General features: G+C 42.0%; 1 protein-coding gene across 3 annotated transcripts in view; it reads left to right on the top strand.

Moving 5' to 3' along the window:
• Positions 1-27,846, top strand: part of TULP4 (TUB like protein 4) — a 150,090-nt gene that overhangs the window by 108,592 nt on the left and 13,652 nt on the right. For all 3 annotated transcript variants that reach the window (XM_020809543.3, XM_078383216.1, XM_078383217.1), the window contains exons 5-12: positions 7,350-7,530; positions 20,025-20,159; positions 22,562-22,728; positions 23,485-23,709; positions 24,556-24,790; positions 25,445-25,589; positions 26,277-26,421; positions 26,732-26,825. In XM_020809543.3, coding sequence (XP_020665202.3) covers positions 7,350-7,530; positions 20,025-20,159; positions 22,562-22,728; positions 23,485-23,709; positions 24,556-24,790; positions 25,445-25,589; positions 26,277-26,421; positions 26,732-26,825 — 1,327 coding nt within the window. The remainder of the gene's footprint in view (positions 1-7,349; positions 7,531-20,024; positions 20,160-22,561; positions 22,729-23,484; positions 23,710-24,555; positions 24,791-25,444; positions 25,590-26,276; positions 26,422-26,731; positions 26,826-27,846) is intronic.

The following is a 27,846-nucleotide window of genomic DNA, read 5'->3' as shown; positions in this document are numbered from 1 at the left end:
GATCACTTGCTTTGAAGATTCAGATTTTCAGCTTGAGTGTACTCTTGGATTTACCCCAGAAATTAGTAAGGTTTAGGCAATGGCTAGGAATGCTTGGGCTTTGCACAGTTTAGGCTAATTTGCAAGATATGCCCATTCCTGCATTGATTGATCTGCCTATAGTGACATATTTTACATTCTTGTTGGGCCACTGTGTTATATGTTGAGTTTCCTTTGGAAAGGTTCAGAATCCTATATTTATCCCAAATGGTTCAGCCAGATTAATGAAAAAGCCACTTGTAGAAGACAAAGAACTCCCTTGTTAAAACAGCTCATTGGCTCAAGACAAAATGTCTGGTGTTCTGAGGGGACTAGCACTCCTTTACTGTAACAGGGTTTTAAACAAAGCATTGGGAAAGGAAGTGGGGGATCGGACAAGAAAGATAAACACAGTAATATATTTTTGGTTACCATGAATTCTGCTCTCCAGGTCCTGGGGAAGGTGAGAATTTCATCTCTGATGTTGCCTTTGACTTCACTAGCATATAAAAACAATTATTTAAGCATTATCTAAGCATGTGGAGCCCACACAGGCTGAGGTAAATGTCTTAGCACCCCCCCCATGATTTTCAACAAATACAATATTTAGATGTAGCCAAAAGGGGACAGAGCTAGTATGCCTCCTTCAGTGTGTACAACTCCCACACATTTAGATAATGGTAGAATTGGATTAATGTTTTACTTCTTTGTGGTAGTTCTGAAAACTGCTACGCTCATAGAGACAAACCTCCCCGCCATTCTTCTCATATCTAGGAGATAAATGGCTGCTTTGGGTCTCAGAAAAATTAACAAGTGCCAGTCTTTTGAACTCTGCAACAAGTTTCACCCATCTTCTTTGACATGAACTAATCCACATTTTATTACTTCTCAATAAGAAAGAACGTTCTCACTGACTTTGGCGAACTACTCAAGTTTGGTATGAAGTCAGAAACAGGCTTTTGTATTTGCTGGACAATGTTTTCAGCTAGTTAAAATGATCTGCTCACCCATAGATGAACTGTCTGCTGGATTTATGGATGCCTGATCTGACACTCTCTTAAAGGTGCTGTTTTATAAATGTTGGAAATCAGGCAGTCTGTACTGAGTATAGCAGTCCACAGTGAATGGTTTAGCGATGTGTTAATGAAATAGAATGCTGGCACTTAACATTTAGTTATCTGAGGGTTCTAATTTTGAAGAGTGAATTAATTATCTTCATGCTGGTCTTGCAGAGGTGCAGCTTCTCAGCTCCTCATTTTGATGTTAAAGAGAAAAGAGAGAGCAATTCTATCCTTTGCTTAAAAGTCTCTCTGGGATGAATCAATTCATATCATACTGCAGCTTGATGGGAAAGTTCTCATTGACTTCAGCGGCCTATCAGGCTACAATTAAACGAGAGAGCTGAGCTCCAGAATACAGATCTACTAGCTCCCAGCTGTACTGCTTAATTGCTAACCTAAACTCACTGTAGAGCTTTTAATATCAAGTTTACAGGTTGAAACATTGCCTTGCTTCTTTGTTTCCTTTACTTTTTTTTACCTCATTTCAACTGAGAGTCCATTGAAGCTTCTGCAGATGAAAGGTTAAGGGAGACTCATGGGAAAGCGGTGACATTTTTTTTGTATTTACTTTCTTTGGCCATTGCCGGACAACATTTTGAACTTGTCACAGAGAAGACTGAGCCCCAGAGAAGGAAGTGACACAGCTGCCACTTGGTCAGATGAAATCGCAGCTGAAGAGAGATTGTTGTTTTAGTCAGATGAATTGGGGTGCCATATTAAAGAAAATGGGAGTTAGAAAGATTCAAAGTCCACAGGCACACAGAGTGTGGTTGCTTATAGGGCAAGGGTGCCGCTGGGCTCCATGCAGCCCTTAGGACCATTTTTTTTGACCCTTTAGCATCCACCAACTTCCAAAATTTAAAGAAGAAAAATGAAAGAAGAAAGCACAGAAATTTCTCCGGTACCCACTAAGGAGCCTGCAGAACAATTTTCCCAGTTGTTCTTTTAATTTTTAAATAAAGTTCTTTTTTTTAATTGCCATGTCGGGATGCAAAGCTCCCAATTTATAAAAAGTTAAAGCTTTCTTTCCCCCCCAGGTAACGAAATCCTTTTGTGACAACCTTTACAAAACCATAATCACTGCATTAATTTTTAATTTTTTAAAAACTAAACAGCAACTTACCCTCTTCAGCTGTGCCTCCCTTGTGCTTTCAGCAAATCTAAAAAAAATGTCCACGAACCCTGCTGAGGTCATTCACCTGATCTAAAGGTTTAATCAAAATGTATCCAGAATCTGCTCACCTAGACTCCTCAAATGTAGAATGAATGGGAGAACCAATTACACCAAAAACCATGTCTTTATCATGTAAAGTTAGGATCATATCCTTGTATTGTCTGCTAATTGATATAGAAAGCTAGGGCAGATACTGTAAGGTTTTTCTCATACTTTCTCACTGTGAGCATCTCCTTTAAAATATCAGACATTAAAATATTAGGCCAGTGTGGAACAGATGGAGACAGCAGCCACGAAATTAAAAGACGCCTGCTTCTTGGGAGGAAAGCGATGACAAATCTTGACAGCATCTTAAAAAGCAGAGACATCACCTTGCCAACAAAAGTCCGAATAGTCAAAGTTATGGTTTTTCCTGTCATGATGTATGGAAGTGAGAGCTGGACCATAAAGAAAGCAGACCGCCGAAGAATTGATGCTTTTGAATTGTGGTGCTGGAGGAGACTCTTGAGAATCCCCTGGACTGCAAGGAGAACACACCTATCAATTCTAAAGGAAATCAACCCTGAGTGCTCACTGGAAGGACAGATCCTGAAGCTGAGGCTCCAGTACTTTGGCCATCTAATGAGAAGAAAAGACTCCCTGGAAAAGACCCTGATGTTGGGAAAGTGTGATGGCAAGAGGAGAAGGGGACGACCGAGGATGAGATGGCTGGACAGTGTCTGCGAAGCAACCAACATGAATTTGACACAACTCCGGGAGGCAGTAGAAGATAGGAGGGCCTGGCGTGCTCTGGTCCATGGGGTCATGAAGAGTCGGACACGACTAAACAAATAAACGACGACGTGGAACTATCAAATGGGCTCATTAAAAGATGTCCAGGAGCTATCAATCTAGCATTTAGTATCCCCTCAGTGTTCATATTGTGAATTGAACATTTTCAAAGATGCTGTCTGGAATTATTTTTCCATTTTATAAATACAAGGATACTTAGTAAACTGCTACTCCCAGTACTTTTTTTCTTTCAGTATACTACCGGTTTTTTCCATGTATACGACCCCCCCATGTATAAAACAACCCCCTCATTTTGACCCTTGCTGGAGGCAGAAGAGCAGTTAATGGGCACCTGCTCCTCCATCTCTCCTGCTGCTGCTGCTGCCTCCGCTGCCCGCCCGATCACCTCCTCCAGTGTGACTGCTTTGCCTCCGCCTCCTGCTGCCTCCACCACTGGAGGGGACGAGGCAGACGTGAGCTGGAGGTGAGCCCCGACAGTCCCACTGGAGGAGGTGATCGGGTGGGCGGGGGAGGCAGCAGCAAGAGGCTCTGGAGCGCACGTGCAACTGCTCCTTTGCCTCCGTCTCCATCTCCTGCTGCTGCCTCTGCCACCTGAGGGGACAAACCATGAGCCCTGGAAGAGGCAACTGGGAAGCGGTGGCAGCAGCAGCAGCAAGAGGCACCCGAGTGTGCGTGCGACTGCTCCTTTGCCTCTGGCTCCTTCCGTGTATAAAACAACCCTCATTTTTCCTCTAATTGTTTTAGAGAAAAGTGTCATTTTATACATGGAAAAAATTACGGTAATTGCATTTTGATTGTGATGAAAATACCAAATAGCAAGTTGAAAGAAGCACTTCAGGTTAATTAATCTATCTACCCTGTGTGGAATGGAGAGCATGACTAAATAGACTACTGTATGGTGCTTTAATAACAGGCAACAGTATCATCCAGAAAGTTCACAGGTAGCAAGTAAAGAAGACTTGAAGTAGTATAATCAGTGTGTCTCTTCTTGTACATGTAGACTAAACATCCCACCATATATTTTGGACTATTTTTAGAGTTATTTCAGGTTTTTGTCTTAGTCTTGTCATTTGAAATTAATGAACTCCGGCTGCTCGTGGTAAGAGCTTCATGAATGTTTTATATTCCATTGCTGCGCCTTTTGGACTGGATGTGTGGTTTTTTTTTTCTATATTTAGAATATTTAAACATATTTTACTGAGGGTTGTTTGCTTTTGTATTGTTATAAATTATGGAAGGAGACAACACTCTTCGCTTCTTGCTCAATTTCCTGATGTTTATGAGCAATTAATATATTTTTTAATAAAAAGAAGAGATCAGTAAACTTCTTAAAGTGAGAGTAGCCATTTTCCAAAGAAAAATGAGTTTTTTAACTGATATGCTTTGTACTTATTGAGGAAAAAGTGGCTCTTTGAAAAAGGGAATGTTTATCAGGTAACGTATATATATATTTTTTAATCCTTTGGCAATGCTGGTTCCACAGGACTTAACTCCTGGAGAATCTGCCCTCTGGTTTTAGATTTTGGATTGCCTCACCTTGGACCTGCCAATTTAACCGTAGTGCTTCAGCTAGTTCATGGTGTCCTTGCCTGGCATAAAGAAAATAATTATATTTAAGATTATGAGAATGTTGTGGTAATTTTCTAGTCTTGTATTCTCATAAAACAGGGCAGATGAATGAACTGAAACAAACAGAGACTTGCATGTAGCCCTTTGGCACTGTACCTCTGACAGAAATATAAGTGCTTGCTGCTTATTGTTTCTTTCCCTCAGGATGCCATTTCCCAAGCAGAACATTCTCATAATCTTAAATATAATTTAAATGTAATCCAAGCAGAACTGGATTGTGAACCAACATTATTTATCTGTGATTTCCCTGGAAATCCCCTTGAATGGATTTTCCCATTTCCCCCAACAACTATGCTTTCTTATGGCTGGGGTTAACCTACATTTTAAGAAGCACTGTTATGGAACGTACAGCAATCCATAAGTTACTGGAAAAAACCCTCATTGTCAATGAGCAACTGAGAAGAAAACTTTTCTTGAAAACCCTAATCCAATGTACAGTCTTCAGAGGAAGACCTGCAGAAGGCAGAACATTTGAGAAAAACAGAACACACAATTGCTATTGAGTTTGTAAGGTTTGATGATTCAGATGCAATCCTTATATTGTAATGGCTTCATTTAGTTATTATTTTTATTCAGGTTGATTGACGTATCTCACAATATTATGCATGTTTACTCAGAAGGAAGCCCACTGTGGTCAGTAGGGTTTATACCTAGCTAAGCATACATAGGATTGCACTACCCTACTTTTTTGAGCCATAAGGACCTCCAAAACATTGCATATAATGCACATAACAAGAGACAATTTCTTTCTTCTCTCTTGGGAAGAAACAAATTCTGAGTTAGAAAGTGGTGGGGCTATCTTATATTTGGGGGTGTATTATACATGGAAAAATATGGTAAGTAAAGGCAAACAATGCAATCCTAAAAATGCATTTGAAAGTTAACCTGTTAGTGTCGGTGGAATGGAAAAGGAGGGGAGAGATTTGTCAGTACAATTAATAGGCCAGAATTTACTCTTCCAGGTGTGTCAGTGGAAAAGGTCATTTGTTCTTCTCTTGGATTATGCAATATGTCTTCTAAAATCTACAAAAAATGTGCACGTTGTAGCCCGTTTGGTACATAAGAGAACAAAACATGCTTAAGGGGGAAATATCTATAGGTTACAACTTCCCTTATCTTGAAACATGCACCTTGGCTTTCTGATCATGTTTATTTTCAACAACATAAAAGCCTGGACTCATCCATTCTATATTTAACATTTGCCAGTCGCTAATCACGTGGTGGCACTGTGGGCTAAACCGCAGAAGCCTGTGCTGCAGGGTCAGAAGACCAAGCAGTTGTAAGATCGAATCCACGCAATGGAGTGAGCGCCCGTCGCTTGTCCCAGCTCCCGCCAACCTAGTGGTTCGAAAGCATGCAAATGCAAGTAGATAAATAGGGACCACCTCGGTGGGAAGGTAACAGCGTTCCGTGTCTAAGTCGCACTGGCCATGTGACCATGGAAGATTGTCTTCGGACAAATGCTGGCTCTATGGCTTGGAAACGGGGATGAGCACCGCCCCCTAGAGTCGAACACGACTGGACAAAAATTGTCAAGGGGAACCTTTACCTTTACCTTTAATCACCTTGCAATGAGATGGAGACTGAAAGAGTTGATCATGTCCTCTTAAAGTGCTCTATCGTGATACTCTGAGGGATCTCCTCCAGCCCATATTGCAACAGTTTCAAGGGAAGTCCAGATAATTTTATGTTGTGCTCTTATTCTCGGACAAGAAATCTGATATAACTAAAGCAGTGGCAAAGTTTTGTGTGGTAGCAATGAAATATCGCTGTTCCCTTCTTGCACTGACTAAAGCAATGCCAGATGTTTAGTAATGGTGTATTTTGGCCACCTTATACTTTATATACCACACTACTTGGGATGATAAGACTGGAGGTGGTAAAAAGTTTACTGAACTGATTTACTGATCTTCTCAGTCCTGTGAAACTATGGAGATTTTATAAAATTTAGTCATGTTGCAATAGGTTGTATATATGGGATATTATTGTTATTCTATGTAGCCCTTTTTTAAAAATTGTATTTTCATGTTACACTAATATTTGAATACATCTGCTGGTCAGTGACCATAATAAAGATCAATCAATCTATCTATCTATATTTGACATTATGAGTAGAAACTTTCCTCTATTTGTTGTTCTCAGACTTTTGACTTTGCGCTTCTGCCTGGTCTGCAATGTTCTAGTTCCACCTGAATTGATCTATATTAAATTTTGCCAGTGTTGTTGTAGGAAAAGGCAACCATCTGTAAATAGATGATTTATGTTCAGTATGTTAAATATTTTGTGATCGGATGACTATCTCTGTGAAATTACTCATAGTGTTACCCTTTAAGTAAATAATTGTGTTCCATGTAAGCATGTTAAGAGCCGGGCTACAAATTCATAACTATCTGTAAGCAGATCATATCATTTTGGGGGAGGGGCATGTCTTTGAGCACCTCCCCTAGTGAAAGACTCCTTCCTCGTATGAATCCAGTATGGGAGAAGGGTTCTAACCGTAGCAGAACCGTAAGATGGGTACAGAAGAGGGCAGTAGAAAGGATCAGGCTACTAGCTGAGATTTGGGAAGGAGCAAACAGAACCTAAAAAGATGTATTCTTTTTTTTTCCAAAGTTCTATTTTGCTTTTGCATTTTCTACATTTTTGCTAATCATGGCATTACTATCTTTTCTCAGGTCCTGTTTGGCACTGCTGATGGTCAGGTGATTGTCATGGACTGCCATGGCCGAATGCTGGCACATGTTCTTCTTCATGAGTCTGATGGCATCCTTAGCATGTCCTGGAACTATCCAAGCTTTTTGGTAGAAGACAGTAGTGAAAGTGACACCGATTCAGATGACTATTCACCACCACAAGGTCACTTTGCTTCAATTTAATGTTCCTTAAGTGTCTGTGGCCTGCTTCTCACTGAGATGCTAAGGCTGTATCTTGACTGTACCACTTTAAAATGCAGATGCAGACTGGTGTGCTTGAGTGTTCCTCACTATACAAATATTAGGTCCACACAAAATTTGTCTGTTTGGGAAAGCTAGTCTAGAAGCATTGTCCTTGACATTTAACTTTCAGTCAGGAGGTATTTTCGTCTGCTTTTATGTTTTGCTTTTATGTTTGCTTTCAAGTCTCTACCTGCAGCCTGGCATAGAACAACCCAAGTATAAGTTTACTATCTCAGTGAGAACTAGACTACGGATATGCCAGTTTTCAAATTTACACTCCCAATACTAATAACGAAGAAGAAAATGAGAGTGTGCTGGATGATGTATGCCAATCAAAAGAGGAGCTGGAGGAAATTAATGGGGAAAACCCAAGAGAAACAACTTCAATCTTGGATCCGAGGAGAGTACTAAGGGAAGACAAGGGGAGAAAATCAGCAAAATTACTTTTAAAAAGCCTGGAAGATCTATTGAAGATAGACCAAGTGCATAAAGATCTAGTGGAGATAAATCAGATGCACAAAATGGTTTAAGAGGGCATAAAAGATGGCAGAATGCTTAGAGAGACAGAAACAAAAAGTGAAAAAAGAGAAATAAGAGAGGGAATTACTTAGAAAGATGAAAAATAGGAAGCAGGCCCTTAATGTTGAAAAACATGTATATATTTAACTTCGGGAATTGTAAAGGAGCATATCCTTTATATTAAAAAGGAGAATTAAATTAAAATAAGGGAACTCTAACCAGGGTAAAGATGTAATATGGTGGATTTTCATTTTAGGTAAATTAAACTAGATATAAGGTTGGGGCATGGATCTGGAACTACCGTATTTTTTGCACCATAAGACGCACTTTCCCCCCTCCAAAATGTGGGTGGGGAAGTCAGTGCGTCTAATGGTGTGAATGCAGCAATTTTGTCGCTGCTGGCCCCGTGGGGGGGAGCGTCGCAAGGGTCCGGGTGAGCCTTCCAGGACCCTTGCGAGGCTCCCCCACGCCCCCACGGGGCCAGCACCGGCGAAATCGCCAGCTTCCAGGTGGGGGGAACGTCGCAAGGGTCCTGGGAGCTCACTCAGATCCTTGCGACACTCCTCCCACCCACGCACCGGCCAGCACTGGCAAAATCGCCAGGTTCTGGGAGTGTTTTGAGGCTTCCCAAGCCTCAAAACACTCCCAGAACCTGGTGATTTTACCCCCCCCGGTCCCATGGGGGGGTGGGTGGAGGGTGGCAAGGGTCCAAGGGAGCCTTCCAGGACCCTTGCCACCCTCCCCCCACCCCCCCGCGGGGCCAGCCCTGGCGAAATCGCCAGGTTCTGGGAGTGTTTGGAAGCTTGATAAGCCTCCAAACACTCTCAGAAGCTGGCGATTTTAAACCCCCACCGCTCCGTGGGGGGTAGGTGGAGGGTGGCAAGGGTGCAAGGGACCCTCCCTTGGACCCATGTCACCCTCCCCCCACCCACCCCCACAGGGCCAGGGGGGGTAAAATCGCCAGCTTCTGGGAGTGTTTGGAGGCTTGGGGAGCCTCCAAACACTCCCAGAACCTGGCGATTTTACCCCCCCTGGTCCCATGGGGGGGTGGAGGGTGGCAAGGGTCCAAGGGAGCCTCCCAGGACCCTTGCCACCCTCCCCCCACCCACCCCCACGTGGCTAGGGGGGGTAAAATCGCCAGCTTCTGGGAGTGTTTGGAGGCTTGGGGAGCCTCCAAACACTCCCAGAAGCTGGCGATTTTACCCCCCCCGGTCCCATGGGGGGGTGGAGGGTGGCAAGGGTCCAAGAGAGCCTCCCAGGACCCTTGCCAGGCTCCCACCCACCCACCCCCATGGGGCCAGGGAGGTTAAAATCGCCAGCTTCTGGGAGTGTTTGGAGGCTTGGGGAGCCTCCAAACACTCCCAGAACCTGGCAATTTTACCCCCCCCGGGTCCCATGGGGGGGTGGGTGGAGGGTGGCAAGGGTCCAAGGGACCCTCCCTTGGACCCATGCCACCCTCCCCCCACCCACCCCCACGTGGCCAGGGGGGGTAAAATCGGGAGCTGGCGATTTTACCCCCCTGGTCCCATGGGGGGGTGGGAGGCTCCCTTGGACCCTTGCCAGGCTCCCACCCACCCACCCCCACGGGGACAGCGGGGGCAAAATCGGGAGCTTCCAGGACCTTTTCTGAGCCTGGAAAGGCTCAGAAAAGATCCTGGAAGCTGCCTATTTTGCCCCCTCTGTCGCCCAGGGGAGGCAGGGTGAGTCTCCAAAGGGTCCTAGGGTGTGTTCTAGGACTCTTTGGAGACTGACCCTGCCTCCCCTGGGGGCCAGAGGGGATGAAATCACCACCTTTGGGGGCTCTTCTGAGGCTTGGGAAACTTCAGAAGAGCCCCAGAAGGTGGCGATTTCACCCCCTCTCGCCCCCGAGGGAGGCAGGGGGAGGGTCCAAAGGGTCCTGGAACACACCCTAGGACCCTAGGGTGTGTTCCATAAGATGGACCTCTCCATAAGGCTCACCAAATTTTAGGAGAAGAAAGCAGATAATTTTTTCCTGTTTTCTTCTCCTAAAAATTTGGTGCGTCTTATGGAAAGGTGCGTCTTATGGAGCGAAAAATACGGTACTTTTATTAAGAATGTTATTAGAACATCTTGAGAATATTGTACACTATGAAAGTAATATTATAATAGTAGCCATATTATATACTAAAATACATACATGAATGGTTTGAATGTTTGAAAGATATCGAATTTGGGGGGGACAACTGGGAAGACACTGAGATGTAAAAAACAATTGTAAGCAAATCATGTAATACGATGTTTGACAAGCACAAATTAAATGTTGATAGAGTGAAAAACTAATAAAATGTTTTAAAATTAAAAAAACAAACAAATTTACACTCCACTGCTGTTAACAGTATACAAATGCTATCAGAACAATAGTATCTGTGCTAAAGAATTTGACATTGCAAGGTCTGGTTATTTTATTCTGCACTTTATTGCTGGTAGCCAATTTGAATGCCTTTTTTTGGGTCAGTGGAACTTAAATTATTTTTTTAAAGTAAGATTTAAAATGTTATATGACCAGTGCATCATTTATGGCTCATTTCCAGTTTCTATACTTGCAGAGTGAAGTGTCATTTTTCTCTATACAGTTGTATTTTGCTGTGCATTGCAGTTGTGCACCCCATGCACAAGTTATATAATTAGATGGTGTTTCACTATCAAAATCATGAATTTAAAGCAATTGTTGGCCAGAAACTGATTTGAACAGTGGGTTTAATTAGTCACACTCTTTGATCTGTGTGGTATTCTGCCTCCATTAATAATGAAAGATGTGAAACAGTATAAAGCCACAACTTTATGAATTACAAATGGTAGTCTGCTGCTTGATTACTCTTTAATTGCTACCTTACAGAACTCAGCGTTGGCCACTTACTTATCAGAGGTGAGCTTAGAGTCAGTGTATTCCACTACCAAACAGTGTTCTCTCTAAGGCAGAGGTCGTCAACCCCCGGTCCGTGGCCTGTTGCTGGTCTGTGGCTTGAGCCTGACCGGGCTGCGAATACAGACCTCCTGCCCCTCTGCAGCACTCCCCTCCCCACAGCTTTGCGCATGCGCTAGTGCCGGCGTGAGCATTCCCTCACCCCTTCAGGCACGTGCATGCATGCGCAGAGCAACTGTGGTCAGGAGAGTTCATGTGGGGGGTGGGAGGTCTGTCTTCGCGGCCTGGCAGCGGTGATGGAACTGACCAAGAGCCGGAAGGGTCAGCATGGCCGGGTGCTCTGGCTGCTGGCCTCCCAGTGGGCTCCAACAAGGCTTGGGTCAGTGCTCCTTGCCACCCTCAGCAGGGTGATGCTGCCCCTGGTGCCTCCAGCTCTGGAACCAGCACCAGCGGCTGCTCACCATTTGAATTTCCCGCTGCGGAGGGCGGTGAGGAGCCCCACCCCTGGCTTCATTGGACCCCATCTGGAGGAGAGCGGCCGGAGGGAGCACCCCGGCCATGCTCAGACTCCCAGGCTGCTGCTGCTGCCGCCGCCAGCACATGCTCCTGCGCATGCATGAAGCAATGGGGGAGTGTACGCATGTTACCCCAACGCTTTGCGCGTGCGTCCGAGAGTGTGAGCTCGAGGGGCTACCCCACCATCCTCAGCTCAGCCAGTCCGCAGTAGGAAAAAGGTTGACGACCTCTGCTCTAAGCTATTCATGCACTTGCCCAGAACTGCGATGGGTTATCATTATTATTAGTTTTATTTATATGCCACATTTCTTTCAACAAGGGACCCAAAGCCGCTCACAACATTAAAATTCACACAATTTAAAAACACAATAAGTGAAATATTAAAAGTTAAATTAAACAATATATGGTTTAAAATACAATTAAAAGATTAAAACATGAAAAGATAAAAAAGATTAAAATTATCTGCTAAAATTGGTTCAGGGACAGCAGGCAGTTGGCTTGTTTGCTTCCCATTTCAAATGAAGCCCAGCCCACCACCGTGCAGATGGATAGAGGCTCCCACACAGTGGGAGAGAAACTTTGAGGCACATTGCTGCCAACCTTCATCAGACAAACATGGCCCTAGCTTTGGCTGATAGATCAGCTCAAGCAGGAGTGGGTTGTTGGACCAGAATTCTGGCATATCTGTCACCACTGTCTGTGTTGGCTAGGATTGAAGGGAGTCACAATCCAACAACAACACCTGGAAGACTACAGTTGCCCATCTCTGAATTAAAGCAACCATTTTTTCCCTTTTTTTATTCCCTTCACACTTCAAGAATGTTTCAGGTACATCATCAGTCTTTCTCTCAAAGTTAGTAAATAGTTTGGGCAAGTGCAAATAGTTAGGTAAAGCAAAGCAAAAAGGGTGCTGCTTATATACCGCCCCATAGTGCTTCAAGCACTCTCTGGGCGGTTTACAAGTGCCTCACTGCTTCCTGTTGCAGATCACTTCAGAGAGTGGTCAAGCTGTAGGTCTAGGTAAGCAGTCTTTGGTACATAGAAGGCTCAGGACTGCTCACCAATATAGTATGGATCCTCCTCTTCTTCTACTGCTACAGTGGTGGCCAAATTTATCTGACTGGAAAAGAAGCTAAACAGGCCGAAGTGAAAAATTCACCACCCCACATGAGAGGGCTGAAGAGGCAAAACTATCTCCCCTCTCAAAACCATACAGGTAATGAGAGCCCCCAAAGTCTGTTTAGCCAACAATAAATCACCATTTAACGCTTTATTTCCCCAAGAAAGACAGAATACTGAAAAATGGCTCTTGGAATGAGGTTATGGACATCTTAAATCATCCCAGACATACCTTGATATTCACTGTTGGTTTTCCGTCCAAGTAGTAACCCTGCCCTAACTTTCTTTAGCTTCCAGGATCTGACAAAGTCTGGGTAGGATGTTCAGCATAGGTTGGTGCTTGCATTTTTAGACGAATCTAGGGGAGAGGGTGTGGCGACTATACTTCCAGTGTTGTGGTTTTTCTTCATCAAAGCATATTCTAGTTAATGAGAATTAAGATTTTATGTGTTTTGTGAGATTGATTTGCAGTTCTGTGAGGGAGAAATTGCAATATTTGATGTATCCTTTTAGATGAGTAAACTGGGCATAAATATAAATGATGCTGAGTCAGTTAGGAGTGGGTGAACTTGGTACAAATTGTAATGATTATTTTAACATGATGTGTTCTTATGAATAATTGCATGTTCCTCAGAAATCTTTCAAAGGAGGCATGCCTTTGACTCACATAACTGAGTAGGAGGGGCCTGATTGAGTGTAATGTCTCTGTAAAACTTCATTAATTATGTTATGCTGCTTTTAAAATTCTTGTGTAGAACACATTTTCCTAGAATATCATTTCTTTCATTTCAATAGTCACCTGCATAACATCATTAGGTTCTGTTGTTAACCCCAATGTAAGTTGGGTGATTAATCAGAACAGACTTAGCTGGTGCCCTGAGAGTGTCTTTCTCTTGGAATAACATCATCTTCAGACAAAACCACTTAGGTAAAAATCATGAATGCCATAGATGGTGCTGTAAGCAATTAAATATTAAATACTGTACAAGGAGAGTTAATGTGTGTGCAGAAAGATGATCTCATAGGAGTAAGGTCCTTTTAGGTAATGTCAGAGAACAAAATAACCAGTTTATGTGTGTTCATGGCTTACATAGAAAGGGCTGCAGACATATGGAACAAAACTGGGCTCCAGTACATCAGTCTGGAGCACTGAGGAATAAATGTGTTTCCTAAATTAGATCTGCCAAGGAGCCAGATTGGCAGTAGTACTCTGCCTTTCCAGAACATAAATGAGAGAGGGGTTCAATTAACAATACAAAATGGACATGGCAAATCAATGCATCTTTTTCTTACAAATGAGTGGTTGTGTTGAAATATTTCAGTGTTGATTTCAATATTATAATGCCACAAGGGCTATATCTAGAGGCCACCCCAGGGGTAGAAGTAAGATGTTGTTGGATATACAAGGGTACTGCCAGATATTTTTATGAGGACATATTTTGTTGTATCTTTTGCAATATGACTGATACGATGACCCCAGCCAGGCAAAGGCAACATGCCTGTCTAGGTACATGTAAAGACTTTCATCCCTGTGTTACTCCCTGACATACCATGAAACTGAACTACTTGGGCAGATATCTTCACATCTATCCAGATCTATGTGAGAGAAGCTGTTACAACTATGTGAGATGTTGCTGTTTCACTCCGAAGGGTACCTATAAAGCAGGAGTTCCTGACATTTTTGTAGGTGCACCAAAACCCATTTCCCCTTTTGTCCATTGATTTTCATTTGGAATTTTTGGTTCATGATCAACTATCCCATTATTAATTTACACATGTATTTGGTACATATAGTAGCTTGCACTACTCGGGTGATAAAAAGGAAGGAAGGAAAAAAGGAAAGGTTGAAATGTTGTTTAGCTGTTTAGTCAGGTCTGACTTTTCGTGACCCCATGGACCCGATCACACCAGGCCCTCCTGTCTTCCACTGCCTCCCGGAGTTGGGTCAAATTCATTTTGGTAGCTTCCATGACACTGTCCATCCATCTCATCCTCTGTCGACCCCTTCTCCTTTTGCCTTCACACTTTCCTAACATTAGGGGCTTTTCCAGGGTGTCTTCTCTTCTCATGAGATGGCCAAAGTATTGGAGCCTCAGCTTCAGGATCTGTCCTCCCAGTGAGGACTCAGGGTTGATTTCCTTTAGAATGGATAGGTTTGTTCTCCTTGCAGTCCAGGGGACTCTCAAGAGCCTCCTCCAGCACCACAATTCAAAAGCATCAGTTCTTGGGTGGTGAACCTTGGGTGGTCCAGCTCTCACTCCCATACATTGCTATTGGAAAAACCATAGCTTTGACTATGCAGACCTTTGTTGGCAAGGTGATGTCTCTGCTTTTTAAGATGCTGTCTAGGTTTGTCATTGCTTTCCTCCCAAGAAGCAGGAGTCTTTTAATTTTGGGGCGGCTGTGTCCATCTGCAGTGATCATGGAGCCCAAGAAAGTAAAATCTGTCACTGCCTCCATATCTTCTCCTTCTATTTGCCAGGAGGTGATGGGACCAGTCGCCATGATCTTAGTTTTTTTGATGTTGAGTTTCAGGCCGTTTTTTGCACTCTCCTCTTTCACCCTCATTAAGAGGTTCTTTAATTCCTCCTCACTTTCTGTCATCAGAGTGGTATCATCTCCATAACTTAGGTTGTTGATATTTCTTCTGGCAATCTTTATTCCGGCTTGGGATTCCTCCAGTCCAGCCTTTTGCATGATGTATTCTGCATGTAAGTTGTATAAGCAGGGAGACAATATACAGCCTTGTTGTACTCCTTTCCCAATTTTGAACCAATTAGTTGTTCCATATCCTGTTCCAACTGTTGCTTCTTGTCCCATGTATGGATTTCTCAGGAGATAGATAAGGAGGTCAGGCACTCCCATTTCTTTAAGAACTTGCCATAGTTTGCTGTAGTCCACACAAACAAAGGCTTTTGCGTAGTCAATGAAGCAGAAGTAGATGTTTTTCTGGAACTCTCTGGTTTTCTTCATAATCCAGCGCATGTTAGCAATTTGGCATCTAGTTCCTCTGCCCCTCCGAAATCCAGCTTTTACTCTGGGAGTTCTTGGTCCACATACTGCTGAAGCCTACTTTGTAGGATTTTGAGCATAACCTTGCTAGCGTGTGAAATGAGTGCAATTGTACGGTAGTTGGAGCATTCTATGGCACTGCCCTTCTTTGGGATTGGGATGTAGACCGATCTTTTCCAACCCACTGGTCACTGCTGAGTTTTCCAAACTTGCTGGCATATTGAGCGTAGCATGCAGATCTTTCTGGTATAATTCCTCTGTGTATTCTTGCCACCTCTTCTTGATATCTTGTGCTTCTGTTAGGTCCCTATCATTTTTGTCCTTTATCATGTCCATCTTGGCACTAAAGGTTCCTTTAATATCTCCAAGTTTTTTGAACAGATCTCTGGTTTTTCCGTTTCTATTATTTTCCTCTATTTCTTTGCACTGTTCATTTAAGAAGGCCCTCTTGTCTCTCCTTGCTATTCTTTGGAAGTCAGCATTCAATTTTCTGTAACTTTCCCTATATCCTTTGCATTTTGTTTCTCTTCTCTTCTCTGCTATTTGTAAGGTCTCGTTGGACATCCACTTTGCTTTCTTGCATTTCCTTTTCTTTGGGATGGTTTTTGTTGCTGCCTCCTGTACAATTTCACGAGCCTCTATCCAAAGTTGTTCAGGCACTCTGTCCTCCAAATCAAGTTCCTTAAATCTATTCTTCACTTCCTCTGTAAAGTGGAAAGAAAGAAAGAAAGAAAGAAAGAAAGAAAGAAAGAAAGAAAGAAAGAAAGAAAGAAAGAAAGAAAGAAAGAAAGAAAGAAAGAAAGAAAGAAAGAAAGCTTTGTTACACTTTAGCAAATGGAGCTGGCTTAAAATCCAGTGAGTTCTTCACTTCCACTGTTTATTCATAAGGGATTTGGTTTAGATCATACCTGACTAGCCCAGTAGTACTTTCTTCAGTTTAAGCTTAAATTTGTTATAAGAAGCTGATGATCAGAGCCACAATCAGCTCCAGATCTTGGTTTTGCTGATTGTATAGAGCTTCTCTATCTTTGGCTGCACAGAATATAATCAATCTGTCCATGTGTAGAGTCGCCTCTTGTGTTGTTGGAAAAGAGTGTTTGTGATGACCAGCTTGTTCTCTTGACAAAACTCTTATTAGCCTTTGCCTTGTTTCCTTTTGAACTCCAAGGCCAAACTTTCCTGTTGCTCCTTTCATCTCTTGACTCCCTGCTTTAGCATTCCAATCCCCTATAATGAGAAGAACATCTTTATTTGGTGTCAGTTCTAGAAGGTGTTGTAAGTCTTCATAGAATTGGTCAATTTCAGCCTGTTCAGCATCGGTGGTTGGTGATTTTATCCCAGTACAGCTTTCCCCCCCTCCTTTGTTGACTATGCGGGCTACTCCACTCCTTCTACGGGATTTTTGCCCTGAATAGTAGATATGGTCATCGTATGAATTGAATCCGCCAATTCCCGTCCATTTTAGTTCACTGATGCTCAGGGCGTCAATGTTTATTCTTGCCATCTCTTGTTTGACTACATCCAGCTTACCAAGGTTCACAGATCTTACATTCCAGTTTCCTGTGCAGTACTTTTCTTTGCAGCATCAGACTTTCCTTTCACTTCCTGGCGCATCCGCAGCTGAGCGTCCTTTCGGCTTTGGCCCAACCACTTCCTTAGCTCTGGAGCTATTTGTACTTGTCCTCCGCTCTTCCTTAGTAGCATGTTGGATGCCTTTTGACATGAGGGACTCATCTTCCAGCATCATATCTTTTAGCCTTTTGTTTCTGTTCACGGGGTTTTCTTGGCAAAGATACTGGAGTGGTTTGCCACTGCCTGCTCCAGGTGGATTGCGTTTAGTCAGAACTCTCCACTATGACCTGTCTGTCTTGGGTGTCCCTGCACGGCATAGCCCATAGCTTCTCTGAATTCCTCAAGCCCCTTTGCCACGAAAAGGCAGCAATCCGTGAAGGGGAAAGGTTAAATGCACACATTCAATTTCTAAAGACTATTTAACTGATATTTTTCAAATGAATAAATGAAGTCATATACTTAAATTAACTTTTATGAAATATATTGTTATTAAAACACTTCAAATTCCAATTGTTTACTTTTGAAAATAAAATCTAATAAACAAAAATTTAAACACATGAAAATGTTTTGAATTAAATCAATTTAATAACACTCTTTGCCCTAGCAAACTTAGAATGTCTAGGTTCAAAGGGTGGAAGATGCAATACAATTTCTTGGAACCTTCGATGTATCACAGACATTCTAGTTCCTTGGCTGTATCCACCTTCCTGGAACCAGCTTCCAGGCTCCTGGCCATGCTGGTGCCTCTTGAAGGCCAGCATGACTCGCAGCTGACTCCAGTGTCCACTTCCTTTTTTCCCTTGTTCTTTTTTTCTCCTTGCTTTGCACTTCCCTTCTGGAAAATGCAAGGGTGCAAAGACAAGTATATTGCAGCTGCTTTTATGAATTTTTGAATATTTCAGGTGAGGTTAAATCAAAATTGCTGGCAGCTGGATAGCTCAGCAAATAAAGTATGTGGCTATGGAGCCAGAATTAGCAAGTTCAGTTCCCACTGTGCATCCCAGAGGAGCCAGCCTGTGTGGCCTTGGGCAAGCCACACAGCCCCCAGGTGTCCCCAGTAGAAGGGAGCAGTAAACCTCTTCTGAGTACTCACCATGTAGAGAAGCCTGAAAAAGGTCACCATAAGTCAGAATTGACTTGATGGCACACAATTACAGTATTATTATTACATTGAATTTGACTTCCCCCCTCATTGCTGCTTCTGGAAACTTCCAAGGCCTCCCCAAAGGGCACACAACCCAGTTTAGGAACAAATGATGGAAGCAGAATCTTCTGGAAAGCTGGCTCGCTTATAAAAGTTGAGCAGACTTTTCTAGATCTTTGGTAGTGAGAAATAGAGTCTTTGCTGAATATACCTACAGTGGGGTCTTGACTTGAGAACTTAATCCGTATTGGAAGGCAGTTCTCAAGTCAAAAAGTTCTCAGGTCAAATCTGCATTTCCCATAGGAATGCATTGAAAACCATTTGATCCGTATCTGCTCTTTTCCGTCCATAGAAACTAATGGGAAGCTGCTATTCTGCCTTCGACCACTAGAGGGGGATATTTTGTTTCTTTTTTTCTTAGGTCAAGAAAGGTTCAGGGAAGGCAGGGAAAATACAGTCCAGGCAGTACAGTACCAGGCAGTCTGAAGACTGTCTCCCAATCCACTCTCTAAACGCTGGGAGGAGTGAGGAAGCAGACAGGCACCCTTTTCACTGGCCAACAGTTAACTGAAAGTTCAAATTTTGCACTTTCCCTGCCTCCCACGTGGTTTTTTTTCAGTTCTTAACTCAAATCTAAGTATGTAAGTCAAGTCAATATTTTCCTATGAGAGCGGTTCTTAAGTCAAAATGTTCTTAACTCGAGCCGTTCTTAAGTCAAGACCCCACTGTACATGGACCTCTCCTGAGTTTGTGTGGGTTAGGCTTCACAGGATCATTAAGGAATTAATAGTTGTGGCATTCATTTAAAGCCAAAAACCTGCTATAATATAGGAAGTCATTTTATAATCCTCTCCCGAGTCCACTAAGGATTCCTAGTGTGGTGTAGCGGATAGAGTGATGGACTAGAACTCTGGAGAACAGGGTTCGAATCCCCATTTGGCCATGGAAACTCATTGGGGGACTGGAACTGGTAAAACCACTCCTTATGTATCTCACTTACCTTGAAAACTCTGTTAGGGTTGCTATAAATCAGTTCCAACTTGATGGCACGAAAAGCACATACACTTCAACTCTGATTTGTGGTTTTGTTGTCCGCCATCATTTGGGGTTTTATGCATTTATTGTATATATCTATGTAAGGGTGTTTATTGTCTAGTTCTTTTGATTTGTGAGTTGGGTTGGGGCTATTTTATTTAGAGCAGTCATTCTCAAACTTTTTTTTCAGGGTTCCCTGTCAAACAAGGATACAACATGAACAGATGAACAGGAAAAAAAAACCTTCTCACATTTTTCAGTCTGTGGCCTCATTCAAATGTGCCAGCCCCCTTCCCAAGGGCATATGGCTCCTGTTGAGAATGGTTGGCTTAGAGTAATGCTTTGCAATAAGTAAGCGGTATATAAATATATTGAGTGAGTGAGTGAGTGAGTGAGTGAGTGAGTGAGTGAGTGAGTGAGTGAGTGAGTGAGTGAGTGAGTGAGTGACTGAGTAAATATTATGGGACACAGGCGGGTATTTATTTCTTAACAGAACATACGATGGGAAACTATCAATTCCTTGTGACAGTTGATAATATTGATACTGGGTTATGAGCAAGAAAACGGGCCTTGAATTCTACTTTTCCTGAAGTATCTTCTTCCTCTCTTGCAGACGGTCCAGCTGCCTATCCAGTCCTGGTTCAGAACACCAAGCCACTGCTCACTGTTAGCTTCACATCAGGAGACATTAGCTTAATGAACAACTATGATGACTTGTCTCCTACCATCATCCGCTCAGGGTTGAAAGGTATGAAAGGGGAATTAGCCTGACTTCACCCAGATTTGCTTCTGCTGTAAATTTGGATTGCTTTGACATGAATATTCCAACATCTCTCCCTTTGAGCTCAGTTGACCCTGTGCAGTGAAGTATGCCAACAGCAGTGACCCCTACTGGTGAAAAGTCATAATTCTACTGTGGGATTCCTTCTGAAATAAACCAGCAGCTTGTTTCATGTTCTCTGGCACTGACCATAGCAAATGGCAATCATCTGCTTTCCAAAATAACCTCCAGCTTTATGGCTCGTTTTATTTTACTTTGTCTGTTCTCTTCCCTATAAGGTTTTGCAGAACCTCAAAGAAACTGAAGCCAAAAAGATGCTGGTTCTAATGTTATTTTAATTCAAAACAGTATTTCAAAGGGTTTAAAGCAGGGCTCAGGGCTCAGTTGGAATGCAGAGGCAGCCATGATGACTCTAAAACAAAGTCCAGAATCACAAACTTTATTTCAATGTCACACCTTGGTCAGACAAATCTGAAAGAAAGGGGATTCAGAATTGTGTGCAGGATTTGAAGATCATCAGATCCTTTCAATAAGCAAGGTTTTGCAAAGGGCAAGTATGGAAGAGGACAGGGAAAAGACAAAAAAGGAAAAAACAGGCTTGGTCTTAAATTCTTTATATCCCTATCCAGTTCCTTTTGTGATAGAGAGGAAGTTGCCACTGCATCTGCTGGGAAGAAAGAGGCAAGAAATGTTTTGATCCTTTGTTATTGTAAGCATGAAGTCCAGCCATAAGTTGCTTTCCCCTTCGTCACAACCCATGAAGATATGAATCAAGGATGACACATGTGGGCCATGGAGTAAATGTTGCCCCATCCCCATATTTATAGCTAGCGATGCTGAGGCATGCTGCTGGAGATCTCTTGGAAATGTCATTTGGCTTGAGAAAAATGTATACAGACCTTATCTGGAAGTTGAGTTATGGCAACTGGACCTCTTTCTTGTTAGGTTGAAATGTTTTGCTATTCATCCAGGTAGCTTCCTCAGTCTGAGGAGAGGTGGTAGGAAACTTCTGATATATCTTCCAGATTGATTTCACTTCACCCTGGTCTGAATAGACTTATTAGTCGGAAAAAGGACTGGGAGTGAGGGATGATCCCACTTCTGCAGTCCTTCTCCACCCATTGTCATTGGTTAACTGTCTTTCTGGTGTGTGTGGTCCTAATTTTTCTGGGGATGGATGAAAGGGCAGCATGATAAATAGGAGACAGATTGTATCTAAGGCCTCTACCCCTATTGAGTGAGGGATTTGTATGGCCTCATTTAGCCTATTCAGACCAGGGGAAAGTGAAACCAACCTGGAAGATATTTGAGGGATCTCCTACCACCTCTCCTCAGACTGAAGAAGATACTTGGATGAGCAGCAAAACATTTCAACCTAACAAGAAAGAGGTCCAGTTGCCATGGCTCAACTTCCAGATAACCACACCTGGATGACTGAGAATATTCACAGATATATAGTGTACAGCACTTTTAAAGCACTCTGTTTTTTGGAGTGGGTGGATGCAGGTAGAGTGGTGATGTTGAAATATGTGCATTGGTATCTGGTGCATTTTGGAAAGAGCAGTGCAGTCCCCCCAAACCATGGAGGTTATCCACTCTTGCTGTAGCTTAATCAATTACACTTTCAATTAGCTATTCAGCAGGGGCCAAGTTTAAATAGCGTGGGCATGTGTAGGCAACCCTCTGATGGATTGATGGCTTTCAAAAACATCCACGTTGTATGTATGTTATGTCGCTGTTTTGAAGATTTAGAGCTCTTCAGTCATACATAGCCTAGTATGCTTTGCCCACTAGAATGGATAGTTCTAGTAGGTTTAAAGCTGAAAGTTAGTACTCTTGTTTACAAAACAGTCAGGTTGGATGAATGTTGCCTATACAGTAGAAAAAGTCTTTTTTTAATCAAGTACCCCTTGCTGACTACAATCAGTTGAATAGTCTGGTTTCCATTATGGTTTATCTTTAATAGCTTTGGGGTCTTCGTGTGGGCGTATACAGGCTTCATGCTGTTTAGCTGGAAGAACAAGGTGTGTAAAGGGTTGTCACACAAAAAAGACACCCATGTCAAGTTCTCTCCCCATCCTCAACATATAATGCATGACATTGTCATGTCATCTGCTCACCAATTCTTGCCAGCAAATGAGAGGAGGTGGAAGCTGGGAGACTGCTTTCCCCTGCAACATGAAGATCAGTACTACAGCCAGCTCATTCTTATGATCTGCTTGTTTCATAATTAGTGGCTGCTATTGCCAACATTTTTGGAAGTAAATCTCATAAGAAGTCCATGAAGTTTAAGAAAAAAAATCACTGCAGCTGGAATTGAACCTATTTACTACATTGGAAATTAAGCTTCTGCTTCTTTGTGATTTTAGATGTAGTGGCTCAGTGGTGCACACAGGGTGACTTGCTGGCTGTAGCAGGCATGGAAAAACTAAGCCAACTAGCTGAACTTAGCAGCACTTCCTTTCTGAAAAGTGCACTGGTCAAGTTCTACAATGTTCATGGAGAACATATCTACACACTGGAGACACCTGTGCAGGTAGGAGTTACTCTGAAGTGTGTTCATGCAGAGCGGGAGGGGAACTGTTCCATCCTCGTTCAAAGAATGACTAATGTGATCAAGGTGTACCTACCATATCTAGTTACAATTATTATTACTAATAATTATTAACAATTGTTGTTTTCATAGATTTTATGTTGTTTTAATTTATTGTGAGCCACTTTGAGTTTTCTGTAGAAAGGAAGACAGCATAGAAGTAAAGTAAATAGATATTAAAATTGAGAGTAAAGGTGAAGAACAATAGTGCCAAATATAATTTAAATAACATTGCTAAATAAAGACCATGTAAAGAGCAGTGTTAATATAGAAAAAGTAGCATGTCTTCCAATAGTAAGCTAATGCCCTATGGTTGTATTTGAAAGGGTGGTATAACCTGATACGGTGTGTAGTCATAGAGTGGACGAGTCGCCCAGATAGGCGGGGTATAAATAATAATAATAATAATAATAATAATAATAATAATAATAATAATAATAATAATAATAATAATAATAATAATAATAATAATAATAATAATAATAATAATAATAATAATAATAATAATAATAATAATAATAATAATAATAATAATCCATAGCACCTGAAAATAATTATCTTTCCTAAGACATTACTCTTAAGGTATTTGGAAATAAATATCTAAGATATGGTATGTGTAAGGTGCTCCTTTAAATAAGGACAATAAATAGATGGTGTTTTGTTGAGAGGAAAATGTCTAAAATGTTTTATTTCATGCAGCGCCCTATAATCTCAATCTGCTGGGGTCACAGGGATTCACGACTGCTCATGGCTTCTGGGCCTGCCCTGTATGTTGTCAGAGTGGAGCACAGAGTATCCAGCTTACAGCTCCTTTGCCAACAAACCATTGCTAGCTCTTTGCGGGATGATAAAGATATCAGTAAACTGACTCTGCCTCCACGGCTCTGCTCATACCTCACCACTGCCTTTATACCAACAATCAAGGTAAGCAAGCAGAAGATAACAAATGATATGGTGGTAATTTTGTTGCAAACAGTGAACTAGCAGGGGAGTGCAGATGGAACAAAACAATAGACAGAAGTTGAGAACTTAAAGTACACAAGGCAGGGGTGTCTTGTTCACCATCATTGTCATTTATGTTGCACTTCAAGGCTACCACAGTTGAGCTCTTTGGGATTATGCATAAACAGGATTATAGGGCTGCAGATTATTTGAGTAGGTTTTAATGTCCACTTTGACATTGGGCCACTAGACTAATGCTGATGCATTAGAGATGGGTCACAACTAATAAACAGGTATGTCCGTAAGTGGCTAGCTTATTTAAAAACCAAACAATTAACATGTAAATGGGTAGGTTCTGAATAAAGTCAACAATTGTTTATGCTTGTAGGGACACTTCTTGTTCCAGCTGCTGCAGTTGTGGCCAGTTGTAATAATAATCAGATGGACCACACCATCCATTAGCTGTGCCTATGCATATGTATCCCTGAATGAATAGAAAAGTTCAAACTTTCTGAATTTATGAATGAGCCAGGATTTGAAGATCTGGGAGTGGGGATGAGCAAATAAAGATTGCCTCTCTGTAATTCTGGTATCTTTAGAGAAAATGTAGGTAGCTTTATTTTGCTTTGTTTGTTTGTTTTTAAGGCTGCACTTACTACTGTGTCTTCAAAAAATAGGAGCACGTATCAGAGAAACATTTCAGGACAGGAGTAAAGCATTTGAGGCAGAATTTGGAAAAGTTGCTCTCTTTCTTTCTTTTTTTACTATAATATGCAAGAATGGAAAGACTATGTGATTTCACAGCTGTTTTTCTTATATTTCACTTAGCCTCCTATCCCAGATCCCAACAATATGAGAGACTTTGTTAGTTACCCAACATCTGGTAATGAGAGGCTCCACTGCACAATGAAGAGGACAGAAGATGACCCAGAGGTTGGAGGGCCTTGTTATACATTGTACTTGGAATACTTGGGTGGGCTGGTGCCTATCTTGAAAGGACGGAGAGTTAGCAAACTGCGACCTGAGTTTGTCATCATGGATCCTAAGACGGATGGAAAAGCAGGTACAAAACTTTTAGGTGGACTGTTGAGATTTGTTTCTAGATTCCTGTTCTGGATAGTTAGATGCAGGTATTTCTATAGATTCAAACGTGCTTGAGGATTGACTGCGGCAACATCATGGATTTTATTGTAGATAGCTGATCAGTGATAAAAAAACAGCTGCTATTTGTCACAATGTCATTTAATAGAGCTTCATCCATGCATTGGAGCTCCTTTCCATGGCATAACTCATTGAATTGCAGTGCTTAGATGCATAAACTGTTCCATCCATCTAAGAACTAGCTTTGTTTTTTGCCTTCCCGTCAGCCATTCTGAAATAGAATAGAAGCAATAGGGATACTTCTAGTTATCATCTTCATCATATTGCATTATAATGTTCTCTATCCTGATGGAGGAGGAGAGAATCTTGATTAGGTAGAGCCATTTTTTTATTTTAGAGTAAGGCTTGCCAACTATCCTAACTGAACACCATTTGCTTGATTTCAGGCTGTTGCTGATGCTACGTTAGGTTCACAGAATATAAAGTGCTTTTTGCCACACTGCTGTCTCCATTGCTGCTTGTAGTATATCTTAGAGATGATTGACAGTTGTAATTGGGATCTGGTTTCTGAAACAGTGCTTTCTTTTTTCCTTTTTGGTGGGGCCTGTGTTGACAGATGAAATCTATGGAAACAGTTTGATTTCCACTGTGATTGACAGCTGCAACTGTTCTGATTCCAGCGATATTGAGCTGAGTGATGACTGGGCTGCAAAAAAGTCTCCCAAAATCACTCGAGCTAGCAAATCCCCCAAACTTCCCAGGTAATCACTTTGGCCTTTAAAAAAACCCCATCCTCCTTTTCTTTGGGTCTTTGAAGTTTTATTATGCCAAGAGGGTACCTTATGCAGTTATAACAAAGGGGAACGCTCTTCCAGAGTGCAAGGACAATGGGTTGCCTAAAGAAATGTTGCCTTTTCATTGTGGAGAGTTAGAAGACCCTAGAATTCTCTGTGGCTGGCTATGGAAATGTTGCAGACATAGCACAAAATCCATTGGTCAGTTCCAGTTGGATTCAACCCTGATTTTTGGCCCTGAGACAATTTGCATCTAGACATTGTGCTACTAGTGTTGATGTCAGCATAACAATAGAAGAGGATTTTGGCCATACTGATCAAGTGATTTTGTTTTCATTTGTTATGGTACTTTTGAAAAAGTAATAGATGACTGTGCTTTTAATAACTTCTGAGTTGTGAAACAGTCCATAGACCACATGAAGGGTTTCTTTGGCAAGGGTTGGTAAGACAGACTCTGTTTGCTGGCTCATTGCATGACAGGAACATATATTCAGCTCCTTTTAAAATTAAAGTTGTCATTATCATTGAAGCCATTAGAAACCTGTTGTAATTTTAACCACTATCCATTAAATTGAATGCCATGTTCTGTTTATACAGGGACAGAGAGTATCTATTGGTGTTTGCTTGATCATTGTCCTGTTTGTTTATATGCAGAATTAATATTGAGGCTCGCAAATCTCCAAAGTTATCACGAGCTGCTCAGGAGATATCAAGATCTCCCAGATTGCCAATCAGGAAGCCCTCCATAGGTTCACCAAGCCTAACTCGTCGAGAGTTTCCTTTGGAAGATATCACTCAGGTAACAACACAATCCACTTATCAAAATGCTGCTTGTCCTGGGTAGAACCAGAGCAAAGGAAATGTCTTTGTGGCAGGGCAGGACGTAGTTCACTTTCTAGCGTGTACTCTAACCTGGTTCAGAGTTCTCTCCTCCATAGTGAACTTATTGAGTTGCTGGAGGCATGCCACTCTTTCTCAGTGTTGCTCTCGGCAATATAGGGATAATAACTATTATTAACATTACAGGACTTTGACAATGATTACAACGTTGATGTATGTGGCCACTATAAAGAAGTATATAATGCTTTTCATATTTTTTTTCCTTGCAGCACAACTACCTTGCTCAGGTCACGTCAAATATTTGGGGAACCAAATTCAAAATTGTAGGTTTGGCTGCTTTCCTACCAACCAATCTTGGTGCAGGTAAAATTAACCCTAAGGATTCTCTGAAACTAGAAGCCGTATATTTTCTTAACAGTAGTTTAAACTTCATCAAATTCTAACATGGAGCAAGCAGTAAAAAGTATGGTCAGCAAATTATTATGTGTGTCTGTAGTAGTTGTAGCTGTTCTTGTTGTTGATGTTACATGCCATCAAGTTACCTCTGACTTATAGCAGCCCTATGAATGAGCCATCTCTAAAAGGTCCTCTCCTCAACTGCCCTGCTCAGCTCTTGTAAATTGAAGCTTGTGGCTTCCTTTAGGGATCCAGTCCATCTTACATTTGGTCTACTTCTTTTCCTGCTGCCTTTCATCTCTCCCAGCATTATTGTCTTTTCCAGAGAATCCAGTTTCCTCATCATGTGCCCAAAATAGGACAGACTCAGTTTCAACATTTTTGCCTCAAAAGATAGTTCAGGCTTGATAGTTTGTATTTCTGGCAGTTCAAGGTTACCTGCAAAGCTGTCCTCCAGCACCATATTTCAAACAAATCATTTTTCCCTGTCAGCTTTCTTAACTATCCAGCTTTCATACCCAAACATGGTGATCAGATATACAAGAATGTATCTCGCCCTTGGCTTCCAGTGACACATCCTTATACTTGATTAATTTCTTCCTTGCTGCCCTTCCTAGTCTCAGTCTTTTGATTTCTTGGCTGCAGTCACCATTTGGATTGATGATTGAACATAATCTGATACTGTAGAAATGCTTTGGGGATCCTTTCCAGGATGAAGAAGCACACGGAGCCAAGAATCAGGGTGAAATGAATCTCCCTCACACTTCTGTGTGAGGTTTATTTATAGTACAGAGTGAGACAGTCATTATTAGTTTCAGGTGTGGCTGTTTACATTTTGTGCTGTAATCTAGACATGATTTCACCTGTGCTAAGTGATAAGAAGTGATGTGCTCAGAGAAACGATTACTCCAATATAGATATCTGAAGTGACAACACCTGTGTTCAAATGACCTCATGCATCACCTCCGGATATTTGGCTGTAGAATCA

Source organism: Pogona vitticeps, chromosome 1 (genome assembly GCF_051106095.1).
Source record: "Pogona vitticeps strain Pit_001003342236 chromosome 1, PviZW2.1, whole genome shotgun sequence".
Classification (NCBI taxonomy): domain Eukaryota; kingdom Metazoa; phylum Chordata; class Lepidosauria; order Squamata; family Agamidae; genus Pogona; species Pogona vitticeps.
Note: the sequence above shows the minus strand (reverse complement) of the source record. Positions and strands in the feature narration are given on the sequence as shown.